Below are 23,427 nucleotides of genomic sequence, written 5' to 3'. Positions count from 1 at the left end.
CGAAGCTCAGTGCCTCCCCTCTGCCCTCCTCTCTCCCCCTCTCAAATCCTTCTCAGATCCGGAGTCCTTGACCGTTGATTTCGAAGCCAACCCCTCCCTTAAGGTATTCTCCTCCGATCCCCTCGTTTTCATCCATAGGAATTGTCACATTTGCTCAAATCTTGCTACTTTGGGGAAACCCTAGTTTTGGCTTGGATTTGGAAATTTGTGTTGAATCATGTTATGTTTCTTTGCTAATTTGGTATGGTTAGGCTTTCATAGTATGCTAGGGTTAGGGTTATGTGTTTTTTATGTTGGTGTTAGGGTTATGCTATGATTAGGGTTGTGGTTATTGTTAAGTGGGGGTTAGGGTTAACCAAGAATTCTCGGTTTTGTAGGCATGGCTTCATCCGGTTCCATGACGAGGCCACCGTGTGCTAACCAAGAAGACATGCCGAACAAGTGGGAGGACGCATCTTTGGACAAGGTGAAGGAGAAAGATTTCAATATCCCGCCATGTTGGTGTGGAGATGTTTGCAAGGTGAAGGTGTCCACCGACCGAAAGAAATCATGGACGGAAGGGCGGAGAGCCGGAGATATTTTGTATGCCCGAACTATGCTTATGATCGTGCACTTCCAACTAACGCCTATGACCAACCACCGGTAAGCTCGATAAGTAAAATGTTACTCTCCAATGTGTGTCAACACTAACAAAAATGTTGTATGCAGTCACCGCCTCCTCTATGCAAGTACTTCACATGGATAGATCTTGAAGTGTCATAAGATGTCAAAAAGGACCAATACCAAGATTGTCTTAGGCAGCAACGGCGGTTCGAAGAATCGTTTCGAAGAGGCTTGGAGGAAGAGTGTCGTCAGAAGGAGAGGATGGAGCGAAAGAAACGAGAGGAGGAGAGGGCACGCCAACCGAAACTTGCTCGTGAGGAGGAGAGCGCAAGAAAGCTTGCAAAGGCTCGCGAGGCGCAAGAGGAGGACTCGGCACGTGACAAGAAGGGGAAATGGCCTCGCTCTACTCAGTAGGGACTTCGCTTCGGTGCACTCGTCGTCAACTATCTTCTAATGAATGTGTCGTGAACTTGTGAGGGCATGTGAGATGTTGGTGAACTATCTTCTAGGGCAAGCTGCCATTTGTCATTTGTAATGAATGTGTCGTGAACCATGTCGTAGTAATGTTTGAATTGTCTTAAGTTATGAACTCATCGGCATAAAATTTGTGTTTGTTCAAATTGATGTGATGCTGCAGTCATTGTAAGTATTATGATGTTCTGGTGAAATGAACATGATGTAAACTCAGTTTTTCTAGTACAGTGCAGCGCCCAAGGGATAGGCGTCACACAGTACAGTGCAGCGCCTTGCAGTTGGGCGCTGCACTCTGACTTGGTATTTTTCGTGGACGGTCAGTGCTGCAAGCCTTCTGTGGCTCTCTGGATAGCCATGGCCAGTTGAGCAGCACCTACGAGACGGGCGCTGCACTGTATGGTGCAGCGCCTAAGCGTTGGGCGCTGCACAGTACAGTGCAGCGCCCAGGTGTTGGGCGCTGCAGTGCTGTTAACTGCCAAACTACAGAAACAGATGCCATTTTGGCCTCATGCAGCACTCACATAACTTGCTTGAACATCGTAAAATTACTGTAAACTGCACATACTGAACAAAGACAACTAATAACTTGAACATCACATCATTTAGGACAATTCAACATTACTACTAGTTCGCAAACACAAATACCACACTAGTAATAGTTCACCAACATATAACATAACGTCACAAGTTCATCAACCTAATGAAACGGCTACAAGAGCACTAACAAACACAAGCACTAATGCCTTCCGCGCGTGTTCCTCGTGCCACGCCTGCAGGCAATCTTCTTCTTCCTGGGTGGACGAGCCTCCTCTTCCTGCACTTCCTCCTCCGCCTCCGCCTCCGCCTCATGATCCAAGCTAGCCATCCGCGAGGTCCCTACGACCACCTTTGGGTTGCCCCTGTTGTCAAAGTCGTTGGGCGTGTACCGGCGTCTGGGTTGCTTAGGCTTGAACACATATGGGGACCGAAGTTGAGCGTCCGCGAAAGTCATGTCATCATCAAGATCATCGCCATATCACACAATCAAACAATATGGTGAAGACCGACGTCGTAATCAAGTGAGAATCACATCTAAAGGATTAGTCATACCTCTTGGGTGACCGCACCCTCATCATCCAGATAAGCATATGAGGAACTCACATCGTCCCTCTGATGGTGACATGAGGGGTCTAATGGTGTACCAGACCTAGAGGCAGATGGTTCATCAAATTCGGGATCGCGGCAACCGAGAAGATTCGATAACCGCCTTAACTTCTTGGCCTGACGCTGTAACATGAACAAGTGTATACGATATCAGACTCTGCAACATAGACTGGCTCTCATAGTGAATGCGATATGTACCTTGAGAAATGCTCGTAGTGAACCATCATCATTGCCTTTTCCAACCGGTGTTTCCTCCAGAATAGACTGGCTCTCATCAGCTGCTTTCTTGATCTCGGTGCGCTGCGGATGAGAAAGAATGAACACGTTAGCCATTCAAACATGTGTAATACGGCCAATGGGAAAGTAAAGAAGGAACACATTACCACATAGTTAATCACCGGAACAGCAGGGACTCCGTGCCCTACCCTGACATCTCTGTTGTACTTCCCCTTTGATAGATCCTCAAAGTTTATGGGTTCTTCAAGAACATCCTCATTATATGCCGGCGGGCATATCTCAACTCGAGTATTTTCAAGAAGCCATCGTATGTAGTTATCAAAAGCAAGTGGACTATGCTCACGAAGCTTGGCGCGTGCACTGCTACGAGCTTCCTCCACACAAAGCTGGAAGCGGGTAACATACGAAGCATGATGCTTGTCCCAGTCCTTTATCTTCCGCTGCCTTCTCCTGTCCAACCTGCATGGTACAAAACCAAACATTAGCAAAATCAAGGAGTGACGATGCTTAGTCAATACGGATCATGCTCTCTTACCTATGAAGTGCTTTGTCCGTATCCACCCATCCCGGCGGGTGAGGCTGGAACAGACCAAACTGACGACACACACGATGTGGCAAATGAAACTCAACAGCCCAGTTGCATATCAGTGGGCACCGCATACGCCAGAGATCCCTATCCCGCAAGCACATCGGGTTGATGGTAAACTCCAGGGTGTACCCAAGTCTGTCATCGGCGCCATATGGCTGCCATTCCACCTATGAAATAGGGCGACAATGCAAAATTGGTGAATTTTTTCAGGCAAACATGAGAAATGACTGAAGTAATGACCTCGTTACCTGCTCAGGCGTAATCGTGTCCAACTCGGCAACGTACTTCTGGTACATGAGATTGACATCGTTCGTCATCTCGGAAACCACATCCCACTTGTAAGCCCAAGTGGGGCGCCGTAATTCGTCATCTTCATCTTCATACCAAGGATTAAACCTGACGCTCTTCGGGCGTCCAACAGGCAGACGCTCCCAGCTCCATACAGAAAGTAGAAGCATATTACCACCAATGCCTGCACTACCTGTGATCCTGCAACACGCATCGTCCAGCTGCATATGAAAGAAAAACAATGTTAACTTGACAACAAGCTTGCATTGCTAATGAAGAAATGAGTTGATCACAAAACAGACCAACTACCAGTCGGTACAAGTAGGCAAGAGTCGCTGAACCCCAGCTCCATTTGCTATGAAGACGGTCAACGCCTTCAGCCACATCCATGGAGCGTTCTTGCCAGTGGAGTCAGGAAACAAAGTCCTCGACACAACATACCACATGTAGACACGAGCATGTGTCTAGATCACATCATCAGTGGCATCCGGAGGGCATGTCGCAAAGTGAGTTTGAATCCACGTGAAAGCAGCTCCGGCTGCTTTCCTTTCCCTCTTCTTCTTCTCTTCTCCCTCCTCTACATCAGCCTCAGCCTCGGTAGGAGCCATACCGATAAGAGCAATCATCTGCTTGCGCTACCCATCAGAATCGGTGCTCATACAGAGAGGCATCCCGTCGATAGCAAGACCGGTGATCAACGAGACATCCTTGAGCGTCACGGTCATCTCCCCAGTCCGAAGATGGAAACTATGCGTCTCCGGCCTCCACCGATCAGCAAGAGCGGACACCAGTGGAGCGTTCAGATTTGGCGTGGACCGGCTGACCAACTGAATCCACGGGAGTAGTCCTGCCTACTTGATGTACGGTGTGTACCGCTCATCGTAAGGCATGGCAGGAACAGAGACCCCGTGATACCGAATCTTCAAAGGTTCAAGCTTCTGCAAAAAACAAGTAATGACAAATCTTAGGGCATGTAAATTTCAACTTAAGGCAAATTTGCAAAATATTTAGATTACTCGTTATTACCATCTCGTTCTCACGCATCATGTAGGCCCGGTGTTTCGTGTCGTAGACATCGTCGAGAAGCCAAACCATCCTTACAAAGTTCAAACAATAAACATATATGAGTTCATCTTCATCTCAAATATCGGTATACACTAAACATCTAATATGCGTTCAATTACAAGAATCTCAACATCTCCTTCTCACACAATGAATATGTCATATGTGTTCAAATAAACTCAACATCTAATATTTCAAATAAACTCAACATCTAATATATATCTAAACAAACATCTCATATATGTCTACAAAACTCAACATCTCATAGTTATCTATAAAAATAAGCATCTCATATATATCTAAAAAAACTAAGCAATCTAGGGTTTCACTAACAAGAACCATATATAGTGAACTAAGCAACAACACTATGGTACTACCACTATGACTACACATCCTAAATCAAGCAAATCAAGGGTTCCATCAAATCTTGGACAAATCTCTAAAATGGCAACAAATTTACGGAGGAAAAGAAAAGGAACGGAGGAGTTTACCTAGTAGGATGGATTGGAAATCGAATCCACGGATTAAATCTTCAGATCTGAGAGGGATATGGGGGGAGGGGAGGGGATTCGATGGGGGCGCCGCCGCTGCTCTCTGTCCAGAGAGCGGAGAGGGGGAAGAACTGCCTGGTCGGGCTGGGCCGATGCGCTTTAAGTCACTGTGCAGCGCCTAAGCGCTAGGCGCTGCACATTACAAGTGTGGCGTCCAAACCTTAGGCGCTGCAGTGTTGTCTGTGGGGCCGCAACTGGACCAGGGCTGCCACGCTGCCAGGAGGTGCGACGCCTAAGGCAGAGGCGTTGCATAGTAGTGTGCGGCGCCTAGCTGTCGGGCGCCACACGAAAAGGTCAGCAGAGTGAAATTTTTTCGAAAGCAGCTTAGTTTGTGATTTGATTTTGCCTTCAGGTCAAATATGTGATTTCTGCCTTCGGTCACATGCAGGCCTCCTTACATTCAATGCACCAACCGTTTGTCTCTGTTCCAAACCCTCGTTAGGCACGGCCAGCTAGCAGTTGCTTGCGGCCGCACGTTATGAGACCTCCATACGCTCAACTCCGCACCACGCAAGTGGTTGGATTTCGTATGCGTGAGGTACAAAACTACAAATCGGTGGGCGGAGCATTTTGCCTGCTGCAAACCACACGTAAATTCGTAGCTCTACTTTCAAGTTTCACGCTGCTTCTGCTCCCTGGTAACCGCATCAAACTATCACCGTTTTGGTTCTTGACGGGATCAAACGCCGGCACTGTGGACGGCGTGTCACGCTCTTATCCGTGGCATACGCACCGTGGAGTGGAGGAGCAGTGAAGAAGCCGGCGACGACGTGGACACAGTGCAAACGACAGGCATATGTTTTTTCTTTGAGGGAAAAACAACAGGCATATGTGGCCCGTTGCGCCGTACACACATGTTCACCTCCACGAACAAATAAGTTTTTTTTTTGAGACATACGAACAAATAAGTAACCTTTTGTGATTGCCTGTCAGCCCATCACCTCCGACGGGCCCACGTGCAAGCGAGCCGGGCCCACGGAACCTCTCTGGGTTAAACTATCGCGCGGTGCGCGCGCGCCCCTCGCGCCTCGAGAGCGACACACACGCCCACACACCAGCACGCGCACGCAGTGGCATCGCAGCTGCTACCTCCGCCGAGCTCCCAGCCCGCCCATGGCCGTCGTCGCCGCGGCGTCGTTCCGTGAGGCGCCCGACGACGTCGTGGACGAGATCCTGCTCCGCCTGCCGTGCCCCTCCTCCCTCGTGCGCGCCGCCGCGGCCTGCGCCTCCTTCCGCCTCCTCGTCTCCTCCCCGCGCTTCCTCCGTCGCCACCGCGCGCTCCACCCGGACGCGGCGGCTCCCTTCCTCGGGGTCTTTTCCTCGGTCCCCGCGCCCGGCGATTCGGGGGGCGCTTTTCACCCCTCCGACCCGCCCCACCCGGCCGCGGCGGCCGCGCGCGACGTCGCCGGAGCCGCGGACTTCTCCTTCGCGTTCGTCCCGGCGCCGCCCGACGCCGCCACCGGCGCCGAGCGCCCCGGTTGGCTCGTCCGGGACTACCGCGACGGGCGCTTCCTCCTCGACCGGGCGTCCTGCTGCTCCACCTTCGACAGCGACATCGTCACGGATCTCGCCGTCTGCGACCCCGTGTCCCGCCGCTACGTCCTGCTCCCGCCCATCCCGGAGGACCTCGCCGCGAGCGCCGACAACCCGCTCGGCGTCCTCGGCGGCCGGCGCTGGTGCGAGCCCTTCCTCGCGCCGGCCGACGCCGAGGGGGGCAGGGACGAGGAGGAGCCCTCGTTCGTGGTGATCTGGATGGCGCGGTGCCCGAGGAAGGTCGTGGCGCTCGCCTTCTCGTCGCGGGACGGGCGGTGGCGCGCGCTCCCGTCGCCGGACTGCTTCGTCTGGAGGCGCCACCGGTCGCCCTTCTCCTGCCCGGTGCACGCCGTCTGGAACCGGCGGCACTACGCGCACGGCCGCTTCTACTGGGCGGACTGCCTCACCAACCGCTGGCTGGTGCTCGACATCGGCGCCATGGAGCTCTCCGTCCAGGAGATCCCGGCGCCGGCCAGGTTCTGGGAGGAGAACGTCGTCGTCGTGGAGGGCGCGGACGGCGAAGTCGGCGTGTTCGCGCACGACTTCTACCACGCCAACGGCAACGCCAGCCTCAACTACTACACGATCCCTCACGAAGTCGACGGCGCGGCGAAGTCGTGGCGGCTCGAGAAGACGATCCCGCTGCCATGGTCGACGGCGCACGGCCGTCCGTTCTGCATCCGCGGCGCGGCCAACGGGTGCTTGATCATTGAAGTCAACCAAGACTCGCCGCGACCGTTCATGTCGTCGAGCCACGACAGCCGGGACGTCGAGCTGTTTAAGATCGACGTCGGGCGCCTCGAGCTGGAGAGAGTCTGCCGGGCGCGGTGCTCCGGCGGTGTCAGCGACGGCTGGTGGCCGTACTTCGGCTTCCCGCCGTTGCTGAGCTTGCCAACTGTTTGAGTCGCGTCGCCAAATACTTTCGGGAAGTTCCGCAGCATTTGTATGTACTGGTGTGACACGAATGTAAAAATTTTTTGCTGGAATGACACGAATGTAACGGGAGGCGACAGTATTAATCCTCAAAAAACTGGAGGCGATTCCCCTCCAAAAAAAAAACCTGGAGGCGACAGTTTGTATTGGTCTTGGTATAAGAAAATTCAGAAATACAGTGCAGGAGTACAGTTCGTACAGCAAACCGAAACAAGTGTATAGTATATAATAGGTTCAGAGCATCTCTCCAGTAGACCCTTTATAATCGCCCCGATCCTTGTATTTCCGCGACTATACGGGTTTGAGCTATTTTTTGAGCCAGAATAGACCCCATATAGTCATCGCGGCCTGTAAACGGTTTACAGTGGCCCACAAAATCGCCCCTCTGGACGGTATATCTACCGTCCCGCGGGCGGTATACAGGTGGCAGCCCCTTTTACCACGGCCGCAATCCATCCCTATGCACTCGCATTTCTCGCCGACGGCCACCCCTATCCGCGACTTTGGCGACAAATCCGTCACCACTCTGCCTCATGTGGCGTGGGATGTGGAGCGCAAGGTGATGGTGACAATGACAAGGATTGCAAGTGATGTGTCGCCGCCGCCGAGGCGCGGAAGCGCTCCGAGGGGTGGCACCATGAAGCCGACGCACAAGACTCCATGTTCATCGACCTCACCTCCGACGAGGAGGAGTGATTGCCACCATGCCGCGGCGTCCGGAGGGCTCCGATGAGCCCCATTTTGGGCAGTTAAGGCTAGTCCGATGCTTCGACGAATCTACCCTATGTATCAATGATCAACTTCTATCTACTACTGTTTCTTGTTCATCTCTCATGTGAAACCTTTCTTTTCAAAGTTTAATATGCAGTTTCTGTTCTACCGCAGCCAAATTCGCCCCTTATAAGAGGGAAACCGTAAACCCCTTAGAAGGGGTCTGCTAGAGATGCTCTCAGAGTCTTCATTTTTCAGCACAGCGCATAGATCCTCATAAATGCAACAACCGGAGACAGCGGTTTGAATTATTAGTCTTGGCATCATAATTTTCAAAAATGCAACGCAGGAATACAGTTCATTACAGCAAACCAGAACAAGTATACAGTATATCAGGTTCAGAGTTTTCATTTTATTTTCCAGTACAGCACATAAATCCCCATACGATAAAAATGAACAAACTGCTAACAGAGACACTTTCTTATTTGCTTCTTATGTTCTACCCTGTCCCAGACCCACACCCCCATGGTCTATTTCTTCATCTCTACACAAACAAACACCAGTAAACTTTATTGGATTGTACATAGCAGAGAACTATTCATGGATATGATGTCAGGCGTTTGCGAGATCTATGCCAACCTCCACTGCATGTTTATATTGCTCTTTGCCTTCTTGAAAGATCGTCGAGGGCTTGCTGAGGACGATCCAGCGCCACGAGCAGATGGTCCACGCCCTGTTGGAAATGATCTAGCATCATGGGGACTTTGTAGCATTGCTCTGGAGTCCACCAGGCCAGTCACAGAATGTAGAGCAAGGCTCTCCACGAAAATCCCAGCCGATATGATGCACTCGCCAAAAGGCATGTTGAGATAGGAACCACTCCCATCCTGAAGATCAACATAGTAGAATCTTCTTTGGTTGCAATAGAAGAGCTTATTGTTGTGCAGGAAAAGTGGCCTCATGCCCAAAGGTAGCACAAAAGCGATGTTGCACATGTGGTCCCAGACTGCACAGGTCGAGTTCGCCACCCAAATCTCTGAGGTTTTAGGTGCTGATCCCTCACCGGGCATTGCCAGCAAATGAAGCTTTCCTCCCCCCTCGAACAGGTGCAATTCACGGTCTTTTACAGCATCTGGGACAGCAGTTTCTGAGAACATCTCATCTGTCAGGTTGAACGACAAGATGTTCCGAGTAAAATTGGAGGATATCTCATCAAGAAGTAGCCAATGCATGACATCATTAACAATGACCGCCTTTGTTGTCTTCAGGAGGCCTGCAGATTCGCGCACTGCCCTCCATGACTGTGTGCCAACAGTGCATACTTCAAATGTCAAGAACCGCACCCGGTGGTGGATACAGAGCACCTTGTACTCCTTTGTTGAAGGCACAGGTCCAAAAAAATATTCTGAAGCAAGTGACTGTAGCTCTGAAACTGGCAGCCTCAAATGTATCCTTGTTGTTGGATTCAACACCTCAACAGCACCTTTTAAATCATAGGCGCACACCAAGCCATGGCATGGGTCTGACATCTGAAACCTACTCGACAACACGAGATCCATGCTTTTGCAGTTCAGTGTGGTGGGATCAAATGTGTACATGCAGACAAGACCCTCATCAACCGAGGTGAAGCAAGCAATGGACCGGTGGGAGCGGAGAGCATTGTTGAGGTGACGATCGACAAAATTGGGCTCTTGAATGCAGTCTCGCCAGAATCTACATACTGTTCGAAACTTGAGAACAACCCTAGCAGGTAGTGAAGCAAGAATGGTGTGCTGGATATCCTGAGGAAGAGATACATTATGCTCATCATTGTTGTCTTCCATGGCTAGCTTGCAAATTACAACTGTGAGCAGTACAACTGCAGAAAAGCATAGTTAGCGACAAGGAAAACAACAAAAAGCAAAAAAGGGGTTGGATTTGAATTATGCTGGAACAAGAAGTATGATATATCATAAAACAAACAGTATTTGTCCACTTGACCATTAGTTCAATAGCATCTGAGCTGAAAATAATTGTGCTAGTGTTTCTACATGAAGCCAGAGTCACTATCAAGAGCGAATGACTTCTTCGAAACTGTATTTAAAAGGTCACACGAAATGACAATCACTTACCAAATGTAAAACTGAAACCCAAGACTTTGATCATGATATATTTATATCATGTGGTTAACATTTCAAGAATTTAAATGCCATAATGAATCTATAATATTTGAGACTCGAGAAATTTCTCATGGGTATTAAAATATTGTCTTCCTAACATAAGGGGGTCAAACAGAACGAACATACGAAGCTATAGTGCTATACTGATGGAAGAGTGCCCCAATCAAGAGGGAGCTCAGTTGCAGCTCCATGTGCTAATTCTGGTATTAGTAGCTTGACCATAGTGATCTAGCTTCGGTTGCCAATACAACAAGTGGTCTAGCTAAACCTGATAAATTTTCTATTTACTCAATGTTCCACGTCAATCAAGGTCAGTAATAAGTTAGTAAAACTTTTCCTGATACCCTGCAGCAGCAGAACACATTTAAGGTAGCCTGCAGAACAGAACGGCACAAGGTTCCATCCAAGATTACTTCCATCTACGTATGAAACAGGAAGGAACCAGCATGTTTTAACAGCGATATAATTGTTGACACGCATGATTCGTAGGGAGTCACAGAACCAGACGAAAGAAAACGCCTATGCAATTTCCATCTACTTTATCTTCACGGCTTTGCTGTGATCTTGAACGTACTCTGTGTCTAACTGTTGTGTTCGTGCAAACCCCACTAACGTAAGTGTTCAATTCCGGCGACGACATGACTACGCCTACGAGCCAAACATCATTTCCGTAGTAACAAGAACTCGTGGCTCGGATAAGGTCCGGTTAGGAGCTAGAACTCCATCCATTGGATGGACTAAACTAAGAACATCAGCAAAACAACAAATTCGCAACAGATCCAGTAACATGCGGATACAAAGAACTTGGAAGAATCCCGAACTAAAAGAAATAGCTCGAACTCGGGTAGGGACAGGGCTTACCACAACGAAGAAACGAAATCTTTAGGCCGGGCGGATCTACGTAGGGAGTGATCAGGTTGAACACTAGAAATGGAGATCCTCGGGGAGACGATGCAGAGCCAGCCGACGGAACACCACTGCGGCGTAGGAGGCAGAGGAGCTGCGGGTCGCGATCAGGCTTGGTCGGCGGTACGAGGAATGGATTGGAAAATGTAGAGCGGCGGTGTAATTGCCAGATTTAGTTAGGAAGAAACCCTAATCTAGAGAGGAATTGGTTGAGCTGCGGCGGAGAAGCGCGGGGTAGGTGCCGCCGGCGTCGGGTCGCGCCGGCGTCGCCCCCAGGAAACGCCGACGCCGGCGGAGCGCCGGTGCTGTTCACGACGGTGGCCGTGAGTCGGGGCTCTGGAGGCAAAATCGGAACGGCAGGAGGGCAAAAATATGAAAATAGGAGAAAAGGCTAATGGTGACTCTGGGAGAAAACTATAAACAAGGTGGCCTATTTATAATTTCCACATCCTTGTTGGAAATCTAGGAGGGGAATGCTTGGCTTTGGGGTGCTCCACGCACCGATATTTATATTGAAGGCTTTTGCATTGCGATGATTACATTAAATTTGATAAATTGTTTGGTTGTAATACATATCATCAAATACTTCCCTATATGTATTTGATTACTAGACCTAAGCAGTTACTACCAGCGAATCGGTACATATTTCTCTTTGTATGACAGCTAGTCAGAGGAGCTTTGTATATATGCCGACAAAAGAGATTTACAAAAATGAAGTGGTTATTTTGTCGATTAGAGGATTACAATGTAAACTAGGAGGGGAATTTGGCTCTCCTATGCTCCCCACACTAATATTTGTATTGAAGGTTCATGCATCGAGATGGCTACATCAAATTCATTAAATTCATAGTAAATTGTTTGATAATAATACATATTCGATTTATACAATGATCTCTACTCATTATTGTCGGCGAATTGGTACAACTTCCTCTCTATCTCTCTCTCACTTAGTGACAGCTGGTAGGAGTAGCTTTGATTGTATGCAAACAAGAGAGATATAACGTAGTAATTAAGTTTTCTTGTCGGTTATAGCGTTATTGGTATACATGTCCCAACATTAACTAGTCATATGCGTTGAAGGCTTCGGCCCAAAAGTTTAGAGTCTTTTACTCACCTATCATAGTGATGGCTCGAGAATTTTGGCTTTTTACAAAGAGTTTTGACTCGGTTTTCATTGTATTTTCGTTATTTCTCGGTTATTTCTAACACTAATTCTTCCAGAGAGAAGAAAACTTGTTTTTCACTGTTTGGCAGGAAAAATCATTTATGAAAGGAAACCAAGGGGAATTATACGAAATCAAGTCATTTGGAGCAACTTCCATGTTGGAAAGATTTGCACTAGCTACAATAGAGTGCAAGTGCTCGTACCAGGCATCGTTAGCTCCCTCTCGTCTATGGCAACAACTTTTGTGAAGGGCACACGACATCTTACATACCTAGCTGCCGCCACTCTATTCAGAACAGAGAGAGAAGAGATCCGAAGAAGAAGAACCGTCAGAGATCCTTCTTGTTTTGTTCTTCCATCTTCATATTCATTTTCATCTCATCATCATTGTTGCAAGAGGAATTCCAAGTTGTAAGATAAGGGTGTATAACTCTATTCATACTCATCTGGAGATTAAGACTTGTTGAATCATTTATCTTATTATGGATCTTCATGGTATTATTGATACGATTTTCATGGAATTATTATCTATGATGATTGGTTACTCTCTTCCGATGAGTGAGTAATTCCCCTTAAGCATGGGAGATTGAGGTGAATGGTAAGATTCATTTGTGCCTATTCTGTATGTCGCCATTCGTGTTTGTAGTATGATAACCCACAAGTATAGAGGATCTCTTGTAGCCTTCTTCAATAAATAAGAGTGTCAAACCCAATGAGGAGCTAAAGGTAGAACAAATATTCCCTCAAGTTATACCGACCACGGATACAACTCTACGCACACTTGACGTTTGCTTTACCTAAAACAAGTATGAAACTATAATACAAGAATAAAACTACGAGTACTTTGCGAGAATAAAACTATGAATAAATTGCAAGGTAATAAAAGTGGATAGCTTTTGTCAACAAGAAAGTCATTTGTCCCTAAGCAATCGATAACAAGTACCGGTAATCATTCTTGCAATTCTATATGAGGGAGAGGCATGAGCTAACATAATTTATCTACTTGGATCATATGCACTTATGATTGGATCCCTAGCAAGCATCCGCAACTACTAAAGATCATTAAGGTCATGAAACAAATCATAACATTAAGTATCAAGTCTTCTTTATCTCATACGCAACAATCCACCTCCTCGGGTTTAAGCTTCTGTCACTCTCGCAACCCACCATAAGCAAATCATGTATGTATTGCAACACCCTACAGCGGGGACCCCTCACGTTTGCGCGAGACGGAGGGCACCGTAGGACAACACCATAAATAAAATATACAATCATACCAACCAAGATCACGATTAACCCACAGGACAAAACGGATCTACTCAAACATCATAGGATAGCCAAATATCATTAGGAAATAATATATGGAGTTGAGCACCATGTTTAAGTAGATATTACAGCGGGGAGAAGAGGTGTTACACCGCTGCATAGAGGGGGAGAAAGTTGGTGTTGACGGCAGCAAGGTTGTTGATGTAGATCGTCGTCACGATCCTTGCCCCGGCGGCATTCCGGCGCCACCGGGAGAGAGGGGGAGAGAGCCCCCTCCTCCTCCTTCTTCTTCTTCTTCTTCCTTGGCCTCCCCCTTAGTTGGGAGGAGAGTTCCCCTCTGGTCCATGGCCTCCATGGCGGCGGAGGAGCGGGAGCCCCTCCGAGATTGGATCTTCCTCTTTGTTCTCCTGTTTTTCGTTCCCCAGATCTGACCAAAACCGTTTCTTATATTCCGGGAGATCCGTAACTCCGATTGCGCTGAAATTTTAACACGATTTTTTCGGATATAAGCTTCCTTGCACCCGAAGTAGAGCCCCAACACACGTACGAGGTGAGCACAACACACCACCACACGCCTGGAGCCTGGGGCACGCCATGGTGTCTCTTGGGCATTGTGGGCCTCTGTTTGCATTGATTCCAAGTTTAAAAAATCACATATATTCCAAAATAATTCTCCGTATTTTTTATTGCGTTTGGAATTCGTTTGATATGGATTTTCTGCGGAAAAACGCAACAAACAAGAACTGGCACTAGGCACTGGACCAATATGTTATTCCAAATAAATCATATAAAATGTTGCCAAAAGTGTATAAAAGTTGTATAATATTGGCATGAAACAATAAAAAATTATAGATACGACGGAGACGTATCAGCAGCATCCCCAAGCTTAATTCCTGCTTCTCCTCGAGTAGGTAAATGATAAAAAGGATAATTTTTGATGTGGAATGCTACCTAGCATAAACTTGATCATATGTCTAGTCATGGCATGAATATTAAGACACGAGTGATTCAAAGCAATAGTCTATAATTTGACATAAAGACATCAATACTCACGCATCCCAACAAACAATCATGACTTTCAAAATATCAACACTAAATGCAGAGCTTGATGTCTACTACGCAACTTTATCCTTGTAGACGTTGTTGGGCCTCCAAGTGCAAAGTTTTGTAGGACAGTAGTAAATTTCCCACAAGTGGATGACCTAAGGTTTGTCAATCCGTGGGAGGTGTAGGATGAAGATGGTCTCTCTCAAACAACCCTGCAACCAAATAACAAAGAGTCTCTTGTGTCCCCAACACACCCAATACAATGGTAAATTGTATAGGTGCACTAGTTCGGCGAAGAGATGGTGATACAAGTGTAATACAGATGGTAGATATGGATTTTTGTAATATGATAATATAAAAACAGCAAGGTAGCAAGTGGTAAAAGTGAGCGAAAACGGTATTGCAATGCTTTGAAACAAGGCATAAGGTTCAATCTTTCACTAGTGCAAGTTATCTCAACAATGATAACATAAATAGATCATATAACAATCCCTCAACGTGCAACAAAGAGTCACTCCTAAGTCACTAATAGCGGAGAACAATCGAAGAGATTATTGTAGGGTACGAAACCACCTCAAAGTTATTCTTTCTGATCGATCTATTGGGCTATTCCTATAAGTGTCACAAACATCCATAGAGTTCGTACTAAAATAAAACCTTAAGACACACATCAACCAAAACCCTAATGTCACCTAGATACTCCAATGTCACCACAAGTATCCGCGGGTTTGATTATACGATATGCATCACACAATCTCAGATTCATCTATTCAAACCAACACAAAAGAACTTCAAAGAGTGCCCCAAAGTTTCTACCGGAGAGTCAAGACGAAAACGTGTGCCAACCCCTATGCATAAGTTCACATGGTCACAGAACCCGCAAGTTGATCACCAAAACATACATCAAGTAGATCACGCGAATATACCATTGTCACCACAGATAAGCACATGCAAGACATACATCAAGTGTTCTCAAATCCTTAAAGACACAATCCGATAAGATAATTTCAAAGGGAAAACTCAATCCATTACAAGAAGGTAGAGGGGGAGAAACATCATAAGATCCAACTATAATAGCAAAGCTCATGGTACACACTACAAAAAAAGACACTTCCGTGATGATACGTGTTTGTCACAGTAGGTCACATTTTCTGTCATGCATGTACATCCATGACAATTTTATGACATAATCAAGATAGTCATACCTGTGCTGTCGTAGAAGTGTTCCATGACATTACCAAAATTATCATCACGGAAGTGTCCACTTCCGTGACGATAAATCGCGCGTCATAGAAGTGCTTTCGTCAAGGGTGACCGACACGTGGCATCGACCGTAACGGGTCGCTGTTAAGTTATCGGGTCTGGTTTTGGATCCGATAACCCGTTAACAGCCGGGACCAATGGGGATTTTCCACATGTAAAATTCTCATTAGCCAGAGGAAACACGTGTTGGCTCAACGTTCGGACAAATGTCATCCACTCATTGGAGAGGAGGCGCCTATGATACGTCGACACGTGGCACGGCCCAACAGAGGCCCATTCTGGTGAAAAGGACGACCCAGCTAAAGGCCCACCATGTTTTTTTAGACACTAGTGGGCTAGCCCGTTAACAGCCTGCCATGTTTTGGGTCAAATTGAGGCCCATACCAGATCAGACCCTTTCACAGCCTGCCGCATTTCGGGCCAAATTACGGCCCATATCGGATCAGGCCCGTTAATAGGCCACTATTCTTTTGGGCCCATACTAAGACATGTTTTTATTTCAGCCTGTTAAATGCCCGTTTACCAGTTCGGCCTGATAATAGTTTCGGCCTGTTAGCGGCCCATGGTGCATCTGGGACGTTGTTGGCCCGGTTTAACTTTAGGCCATTTAACGGGCCATGCAGAAACTGGGCTAGTTCTTGTCTGAAGTAACTTTAGGCCTCTTAACGGCCCGTAGTCTTCGTGTATAAATTTCAGCCCAACTGGCCTATTGTCCTGTTAATGGCCCGTGTAATAGTTGGGCCTAATTACAGCCCGCGTTGAATCCGGCCTGCTTACAGCCCATCTGATAATGGCCCGTGACACTTTTAGGCCTATGGCCCGCATAGATACCGGCTTGCTTAAAGCCCATAATTTTATTGGGCCAAATAGGCCCGAGATATATTTTGGCCTGTTAACTGCTCGTCCTATTTGGGCCAAACATGGGCCTTAGGCAATTTCGGCCTGTATTGGCCAGTGATTTTTTTGCCTCAATGCTATCCCAATCTAGGTTTTAGCCTGTTAAAAGCCCATGGTATTCTCTGGCCCAGCTGGACAGAACTTTACTCAGTCTGTTAAAGGCGGGAAACAACTATAGGTTTAGACCTGCTAATGGCCCAAGATGATTATAGGCCCAGGTTTTGGCCCATATGAGTAATGGGCCGGCCTGAAGACCGACAACACTGAGATCCACTGAACCTTTCGGCCTAAATTAAAGCATACTGACCAAGAATAAACCTAGACTATACAACGAAGAAATTACAACATATGACATCCCCTCGGCGTCAAAGTTCGGCGCCAGTGATAATAAAGGGCAACCAGACAGCAGATTACATAAACTGGGCAGGTCGCCACCAGTGGAAGTTAACAGGCGGACAAAATAATAGACAGAACCGACAACACTTCAACACAGTTCAAGAAAGGTTAGCCTGGCCCAGGAGCTGCGGCGCAAGCAGCTTAGCAGCCTGGCGAGACTGTGCTTCTTTGGTGCTCATGTGGAAGGATCGATAAGGTTGACTAGAGGGGAGGTGAATAGGCAACTAACAATTTTTAACTTTTCTTTACCAAATTAAACTTTGCATCAAAGTAGGTTGTCTAGATGTGCAACTAGGTGAGCAACCTATATGATGCAACACATACAAGCACACAAGCAAGCAAGGAAAGTAACACAAGTAAGCTTGCAAAAGTAAAGGGACGAGGAGACCAAAAGTGGAGCCGGTGAAGACGAGGATGTGTTACCGAAGTTCCTTCCTTTTGAGGGTAAGTACGTCTCCGTTAGAGCGGTGTGGAGGCACAATGCTCCCCAAGAAGCCACTAAGGCCACCGTATTCTCCTCACGCCCTCACACAATGCGAGATGCCGTGATTCCACTATTGGTGCCCTTGAAGGCGACGACCGAATCTTTACAAACAAGGTTGGGGCTCTCTCCACAACTTAATTGGAGGCTCCCAACGAAACCACGAAGCTTCACCACAATGGAATATGGCTCCGAGGTGACCTCAACCGTCTAGGGTGCTCAAACACCCAAGAGTAAAAAATCCACACAAGAAAGTATGGGGGAAGCAAATATCCTTTGGTGGAAGTATAGATCTAGGTCTCCTCCTTCAATCCCTAGCAAATCAACAAGTTTGAGTGGCTAGGGAGAGAGATCGGGCAAGAGAGCTTGAAGTGCATTAATGGTCGAGTAAGAGAGCAAAGAGGTAAGAGTGGTAGGTGGGAGAAGCTCCCTTATATAGCAACCCTAAATTCCAGCCGTTACTGCGTTTATTGCACTGCAGTGGTACAACCGGGACTCACAGTGTATCTGCAGAACCCTACCAAGCGGTACAACCGGACTTGCAGGCGGTAGTACCGGCTAAGAAAAATAACCGGACTAACCGCCTAGCCACTGCACAACCACCGCATCAAAACAGGAGCTTGACCGGTACTTGGGCGGTGCCTGGCCGGAACAACCGCATGGCCTTGAGCTCTTGGGCGGCTAAGTTCCGAGCGGAAGAACCGCTCGGACCACCGATGATACCGGTCATCGAGGAATGACCGGACCAACCGGGCCACTACCGCCCAAGAACCGCATCAAAACAGAAGCTCGAGCGGTACTTGAACGGTGCATGGCCGGAACCACCGCCCTAGCTGTTGTAGAGCATGGTGGCGGTACCACCGCCCGGAGGCAGCGGTACAACCGCTCGAGCAAAGCTGATGAGCGACAAGACCCAGCGGTACAACCGCTCCAGGGAGCGGTACAACCGCTGGGCAGAAACAGTGAGCAGGAATAGATAAGGGAAGAGAGACAAGGAAAACTCTCTCTCTCTCTCACACACACCTGAGAAAGACAAAGGAGGGGTGAAGAAGGTGTGCGTGAAAAGATTCCCCCAGTTCTTTCTAATGAGGATTCCCTCTTGATAGTACGGGTTCCCTACGACCAAAGAGATAAAAAAGCATAGGGGACACGTCTTCGATCTTTTCCTACAAGAGAGAGTAGCTTTCCGATGTAGACCTAAGCATCAAGAACCTGAAACATTTAGCATAGGATTAGACCAACAAAGGGTTGTCATCATCATCCAAAACATAAAGTAGGGAAATGCCCTTTCAATCTCCCCCTTTTTGGTGGATGATGACAACAACAAGATTTGCAAGAGAGAAGTCTATGAAATCTAGTCAGAACTCCCCCTAGATGTGTGCCCCAATAAGAACAAGCTGTTAGAAAGCATGGGCACACTTTCAGGGCTAGACTCCCCCTAGATTTTATAGACTCACCACTCTAAGCACATAATATGAGAGATAACATAACGGATAGATAGCAATAACAACAATAATAATAACCGACAAACTGATAACAATAAAAAGAGTAGCAAAAGTCTCACACACAGCAAGAAACCACGAACAAAGTTCAACACTACAAGAGAAATACGAGGAAACAAGCAACCCCAACCCATGCAAATCCCGAGACCTATAGAACCCTCTCCCCCTTTGGCATCAAGACACCAAAAAGGAAAAGAGCGAAGCTAGCATCCCAAAGCTCAGTAGTCCTCCTCTGACTCCTCGGTCGCATCTGGATCCTCATCAGCAGAGTCGTCATCGTCGTCGTGACGGATTCCTCCATGGCATTGTACGCAGCAGCAAAAGAGGTGGATGGCTGGGGAGGGGCCTCATCATCAGTCCAGGTGCTGTGGGTTGAAATCCAACGCTCCTCTGGGGTGATGCTCTTCTCAGAGCCACTCTGAACCGGCATATTGAGGTGCTTCATCATTGCAATTTGGCGACGCCGTGAAAGCTTCTCATTGACATGTGCCTCATACATCTTCTTCTGGATGTCAGTCTGGAGACAAAAGGTCTTCTTCACCTTGGCAGTGAGCTTGGCCACCCAAGAGGGCTGGGCCCCTGGCTCCATCTCAAAGTCCTCATTGTCAGAAGTGGCATAGACATCCTCAGGAGCATCGGCAGGGAAGCGGGGCTCGGCGTGCTTCTTCTTCTTAAGAAGCTTGACCTCATGAACAGTGAGATTGTCTGGAGAAGTGAGGAGCTCTCCAGGACGACGAACAACCCACACAGAGTTCAGAAAGCACATGACAAATGGAGCATAGATTGGGACCTTACGGTAGATGACCATGTTGTACATTTCATGCCACAGCCAATTTGACACATCAAATGTTGCATCAGTCCCCACCATGGTCTTCATAGCAACCATCAAGTCAACCAGATAGCCATGAATCTCATCTTGGTTGCCCACCTTGGGCAAGAGTACATTACGGAACACTCAGTGCATGATGTCATAGACCTTCTCCAAGTCCTTGGATTCTCCAATAATCCCATGCCCCCGAATGTATAGAGGGGCAAGCTTCTCCTTGGGCATGGACTCAGGATGGTCATGAGGACGAATGCCACCCCTTCCTTCCAGACCGGTTTCATCATACCCAATAGCATTGCAGAAAGCCCTCCAGGGAACTTGAAAGAGCTCATCACGACACATGAAAGTGAGAGTGTGTGCGTCATCTTCTCCGAAGTGAACCGTGGCATAGAACTGATGGATGAGTTGAACATCAAAGTCATAGTTGACTGACATGAGCTTGACAAGATCAAATTCCTCGCAGAGAGCCAATGCCTCACCAAAATACTCCAAGTTGCTCCTCCAATGGTCAAGATCGATGGTCCACTGCTTGGCATACCTGTTCTTCTTGTGTTCAAAGAGTTCATTTACAATTCGTACTTGCATCTCATTCCGGAACTGAACGGTGGTCCAACGAGGAGCAATGGGAACCTCATAAGGATTCTTCGAGCGGTAGGCTTCCCAATCTTTGGCTTTCCAGCGATGCAACGGCAGTACCACACGTTGCTTTGTAGCGGCAGACTTTTCACGGCGAGTGGGCTTGGTGGGAATCACAACCTCTTCTTCGTCATCAGACACAACCGGACGCAAGGTCTGTCATGCCCTCTTCTTGGTCTTGCGAGGAGCAGAGCAAGAACTAGAGCCACCTGGACACACGCACAAGGAGAACACAAGAGACCCAGCAAAGATGAGAGGATTGCACACACAGAAAAGATATATTGCACAAACTTTAGAAAATGAAACATGGCTACATGGTGCAGATAACCCGGTTGAACCGGTTCTCCTACTGGTAGTACCGCTCCAGCGGTTGTACCACCCGTAGAGGCGGTAGAACCGCTGGACAGTGGTACTACGGGTAGAGACTAGATTGAACCGCGAAATATGAATCATACTAGCCATATTCTACTTTCAAAGACGTGCAATCTAAGCAGGAGGCAAAAAGTGATCTCTTCCACCCAATAGTTTAATCGATAAATGCGGAATGTCAAGTAATGCCCTAGAGCAAAGGGAACAAACCCTAGAACGAAGAACGAAGGACAAGGGGCATTACCGGCATCCATGGGAAGAGATCGGGAAGGAGGAGGCCTCCTTGGAGAGGATCCACGGAGACCCCATGGATCCGAAGCGCGAGAAGCACTCCGGGGCAGAGGCAATGGCGGCCGGCGGCTAGGGCACAAGATGGGAGGAAGGAAGAAAAGAAACCCCCACCAGCCCCGAGGGATATATATAGACCCAAAGCCGCACGGCGGTTGTACCGCTCAAGGGAGTGGTTGTACCGCTGCCTGGTTACAGACGGTACTTCCGGCGCCAAGAGACAGCGGTAGTACCGCTGTAAACAGCCGGTAGAACCGGTCAAACGGGCACCCCAGTGGTTGAGCGGTGGAACCACTCAGCCACCGCTGGGAGACCGCCTGAAGAGCACCAGCAGTTGAACCGCCTATGACTCCGGTTGTACCGCCCGGATGCCATCACCAAAGCCAAGGACAAGAGTGTGCAATGAGACCCCAACACCTAGCACCTAAGAAAACAAACTAAGGCACGAACAAGAAGAACTAACACAAGGCACAACACGAACAAGGGGGTCGGAGGCTGTATCCCCCTATGTATGAGTCAATTGGTATGGCACCGCGAAGAATTATCCTTGGGCCCATGACCAAAACTCGTCTTTGAAGCACAAGTACCATCACAAATGGCTAATGTGAAAGAGTTGTTCAATTTATGCATAATGGGGGGAGGGAGAGTTCATCGAGAAAACAACACTCCCCCTATGTCCATGCCTGCATCTAAACGAGATAACAAGTTGAGTATGGTGGGGTGTGCAAGGGTTCAAGTAGCATTGCTCGAATCAATGATATTTAGCTCATGCCTTAACTCGTGAAATCTTGCTTCATCCAAGGGCTTCATGAAAATATCTGCAAGGTTATCATGAGTTTTGACATAGTTGAGCTCGATCTCTCCTCGCCTAATGTGATCCCGAATGAAGTGATACCGGATCTCAATATGCTTCGTCTTGAAGTGTTGCACCGGGTTGAGAGAGATCTTGATGGTACTTCCATTGTCACACCAAAGAGGCACTTTGTCACAAATGACACCGTAATCCTTTAAAGTTTGCCTCATCCATAAGAGTTGTGCACAACAACTACCGGCCACAACATATTCTGCTTCGGTGGACGAGAGAGACACACAACTTTGCTTTTTGGAAGACCAACTTACCAAAGAGCAACCAAGGAATTGGCACCCTCCGGAAGTGGACTTCCTATACACTTTGTCTCCCGCCCAATCGGAATCCGAATACCCTACAAGCTTGAAGTTTGCTCCTCTTGGGTACCATAAGCCAAAGTTTGGGGTATGAGCCAAATATCGAAATATTCGTTTGACCGCCACATAGTGACTTTCCTTAGGTGCGGCTTGAAACCGCGCACAAATTCCCACACTCAACATGATATCCGGTCTAGATGCACAAAGGTAAAGCAAGGAGCCTATCATGGAGCGATATACCTTTTGATCCACCGCTTTACCATTGGGATCTATGTCAAGTTGACACTTGGTGGGCATTGGAGTGGAAGCCGGCTTGACATCACTTAGTTTGAATCTCTTGAGCATGTCTTGAGTGTATTTGGCTTGGTTGATGAAGGTTCCTTCTCTTCTTTGCTTCACTTTGAACCCTAGAAAGAACTTCAACTCTCCCATGGACGACATCTCGAACTTTGAGGTCATGAGAGCGGCAAATTCCTCATTGAATGCTTTGTTAGGGGAACCAAAGATAATATCATCAACATATAATTGGCACACAAACAACTCCCCTTTGACCTTCTTAGTAAAAAGAGTGGGGTCGATTAGCCCAACTTCAAAACCACGGTCTTGTAACAACTCGGTAAGGTGGTCATACCACGCACGTGGGGCTTGTTTAAGGCCATAGAGTGCCTTATCGAGTTGATACACATGATCGGGAAAGTAGGGATCCTCGAACCCAGGGGGTTGCTTGACATAAACCAATTCATTAATAGGACCATTAAGAAAAGCACTCTTCACATCCATTTGTTGTAACTTAAAGTTATGATGAGAAGCATATGCAATCAACATGCGAATGGATTCAGGACGAGCAACGGGAGCAAAGGTTTCACTATAGTCAATACCCTCGACTTGAGAGTAGCCTTGTGCTACCAAACGAGCCTTGTTGAGAATGATAACCCCAT

At 47.7% G+C, this 23,427-nt stretch overlaps 2 protein-coding genes and 1 long non-coding RNA gene across 3 annotated transcripts; 1 reads left to right on the top strand and 2 right to left on the bottom strand.

The window, feature by feature from the left end:
* Positions 1-2,471: 2,471 nt before the first annotated feature.
* Positions 2,472-3,021, bottom strand: LOC119316643. The gene is made up of 3 exons (XR_005153130.1): positions 2,993-3,021; positions 2,604-2,916; positions 2,472-2,520 (listed from the first exon to the last, which is right to left on the bottom strand). It is a non-coding gene; the product is annotated as an uncharacterized LOC119316643 (long non-coding RNA).
* A 2,954-nt stretch (positions 3,022-5,975) lies between these two features.
* On the top strand, positions 5,976-7,618 carry LOC119316423. The gene has a single exon (XM_037590746.1). The coding sequence runs from the start codon at positions 6,061-6,063 to the stop codon at positions 7,381-7,383; it is 1,323 nt and encodes a 440-aa protein (XP_037446643.1). The 5' UTR covers positions 5,976-6,060; the 3' UTR covers positions 7,384-7,618.
* Positions 7,619-8,453: 835 nt separating this feature from the next.
* Positions 8,454-11,607, bottom strand: LOC119316422 (putative F-box protein At1g32420). Its single transcript, XM_037590745.1, has 2 exons — positions 11,145-11,607; positions 8,454-9,982 (listed from the first exon to the last, which is right to left on the bottom strand). The coding sequence occupies exon 2, from the start codon at positions 9,945-9,947 to the stop codon at positions 8,754-8,756; it is 1,194 nt and encodes a 397-aa protein (XP_037446642.1). The 5' UTR covers positions 9,948-9,982; positions 11,145-11,607; the 3' UTR covers positions 8,454-8,753.
* Positions 11,608-23,427: the final 11,820 nt, after the last annotated feature.

This window comes from Triticum dicoccoides, chromosome 6A, assembly GCF_002162155.2.
Source record: "Triticum dicoccoides isolate Atlit2015 ecotype Zavitan chromosome 6A, WEW_v2.0, whole genome shotgun sequence".
NCBI lineage: Eukaryota > Viridiplantae > Streptophyta > Magnoliopsida > Poales > Poaceae > Triticum > Triticum dicoccoides.
The sequence above is the reverse complement of the archived record's forward strand: the minus strand, read 5'-3'. Positions and strand labels throughout refer to the sequence as shown.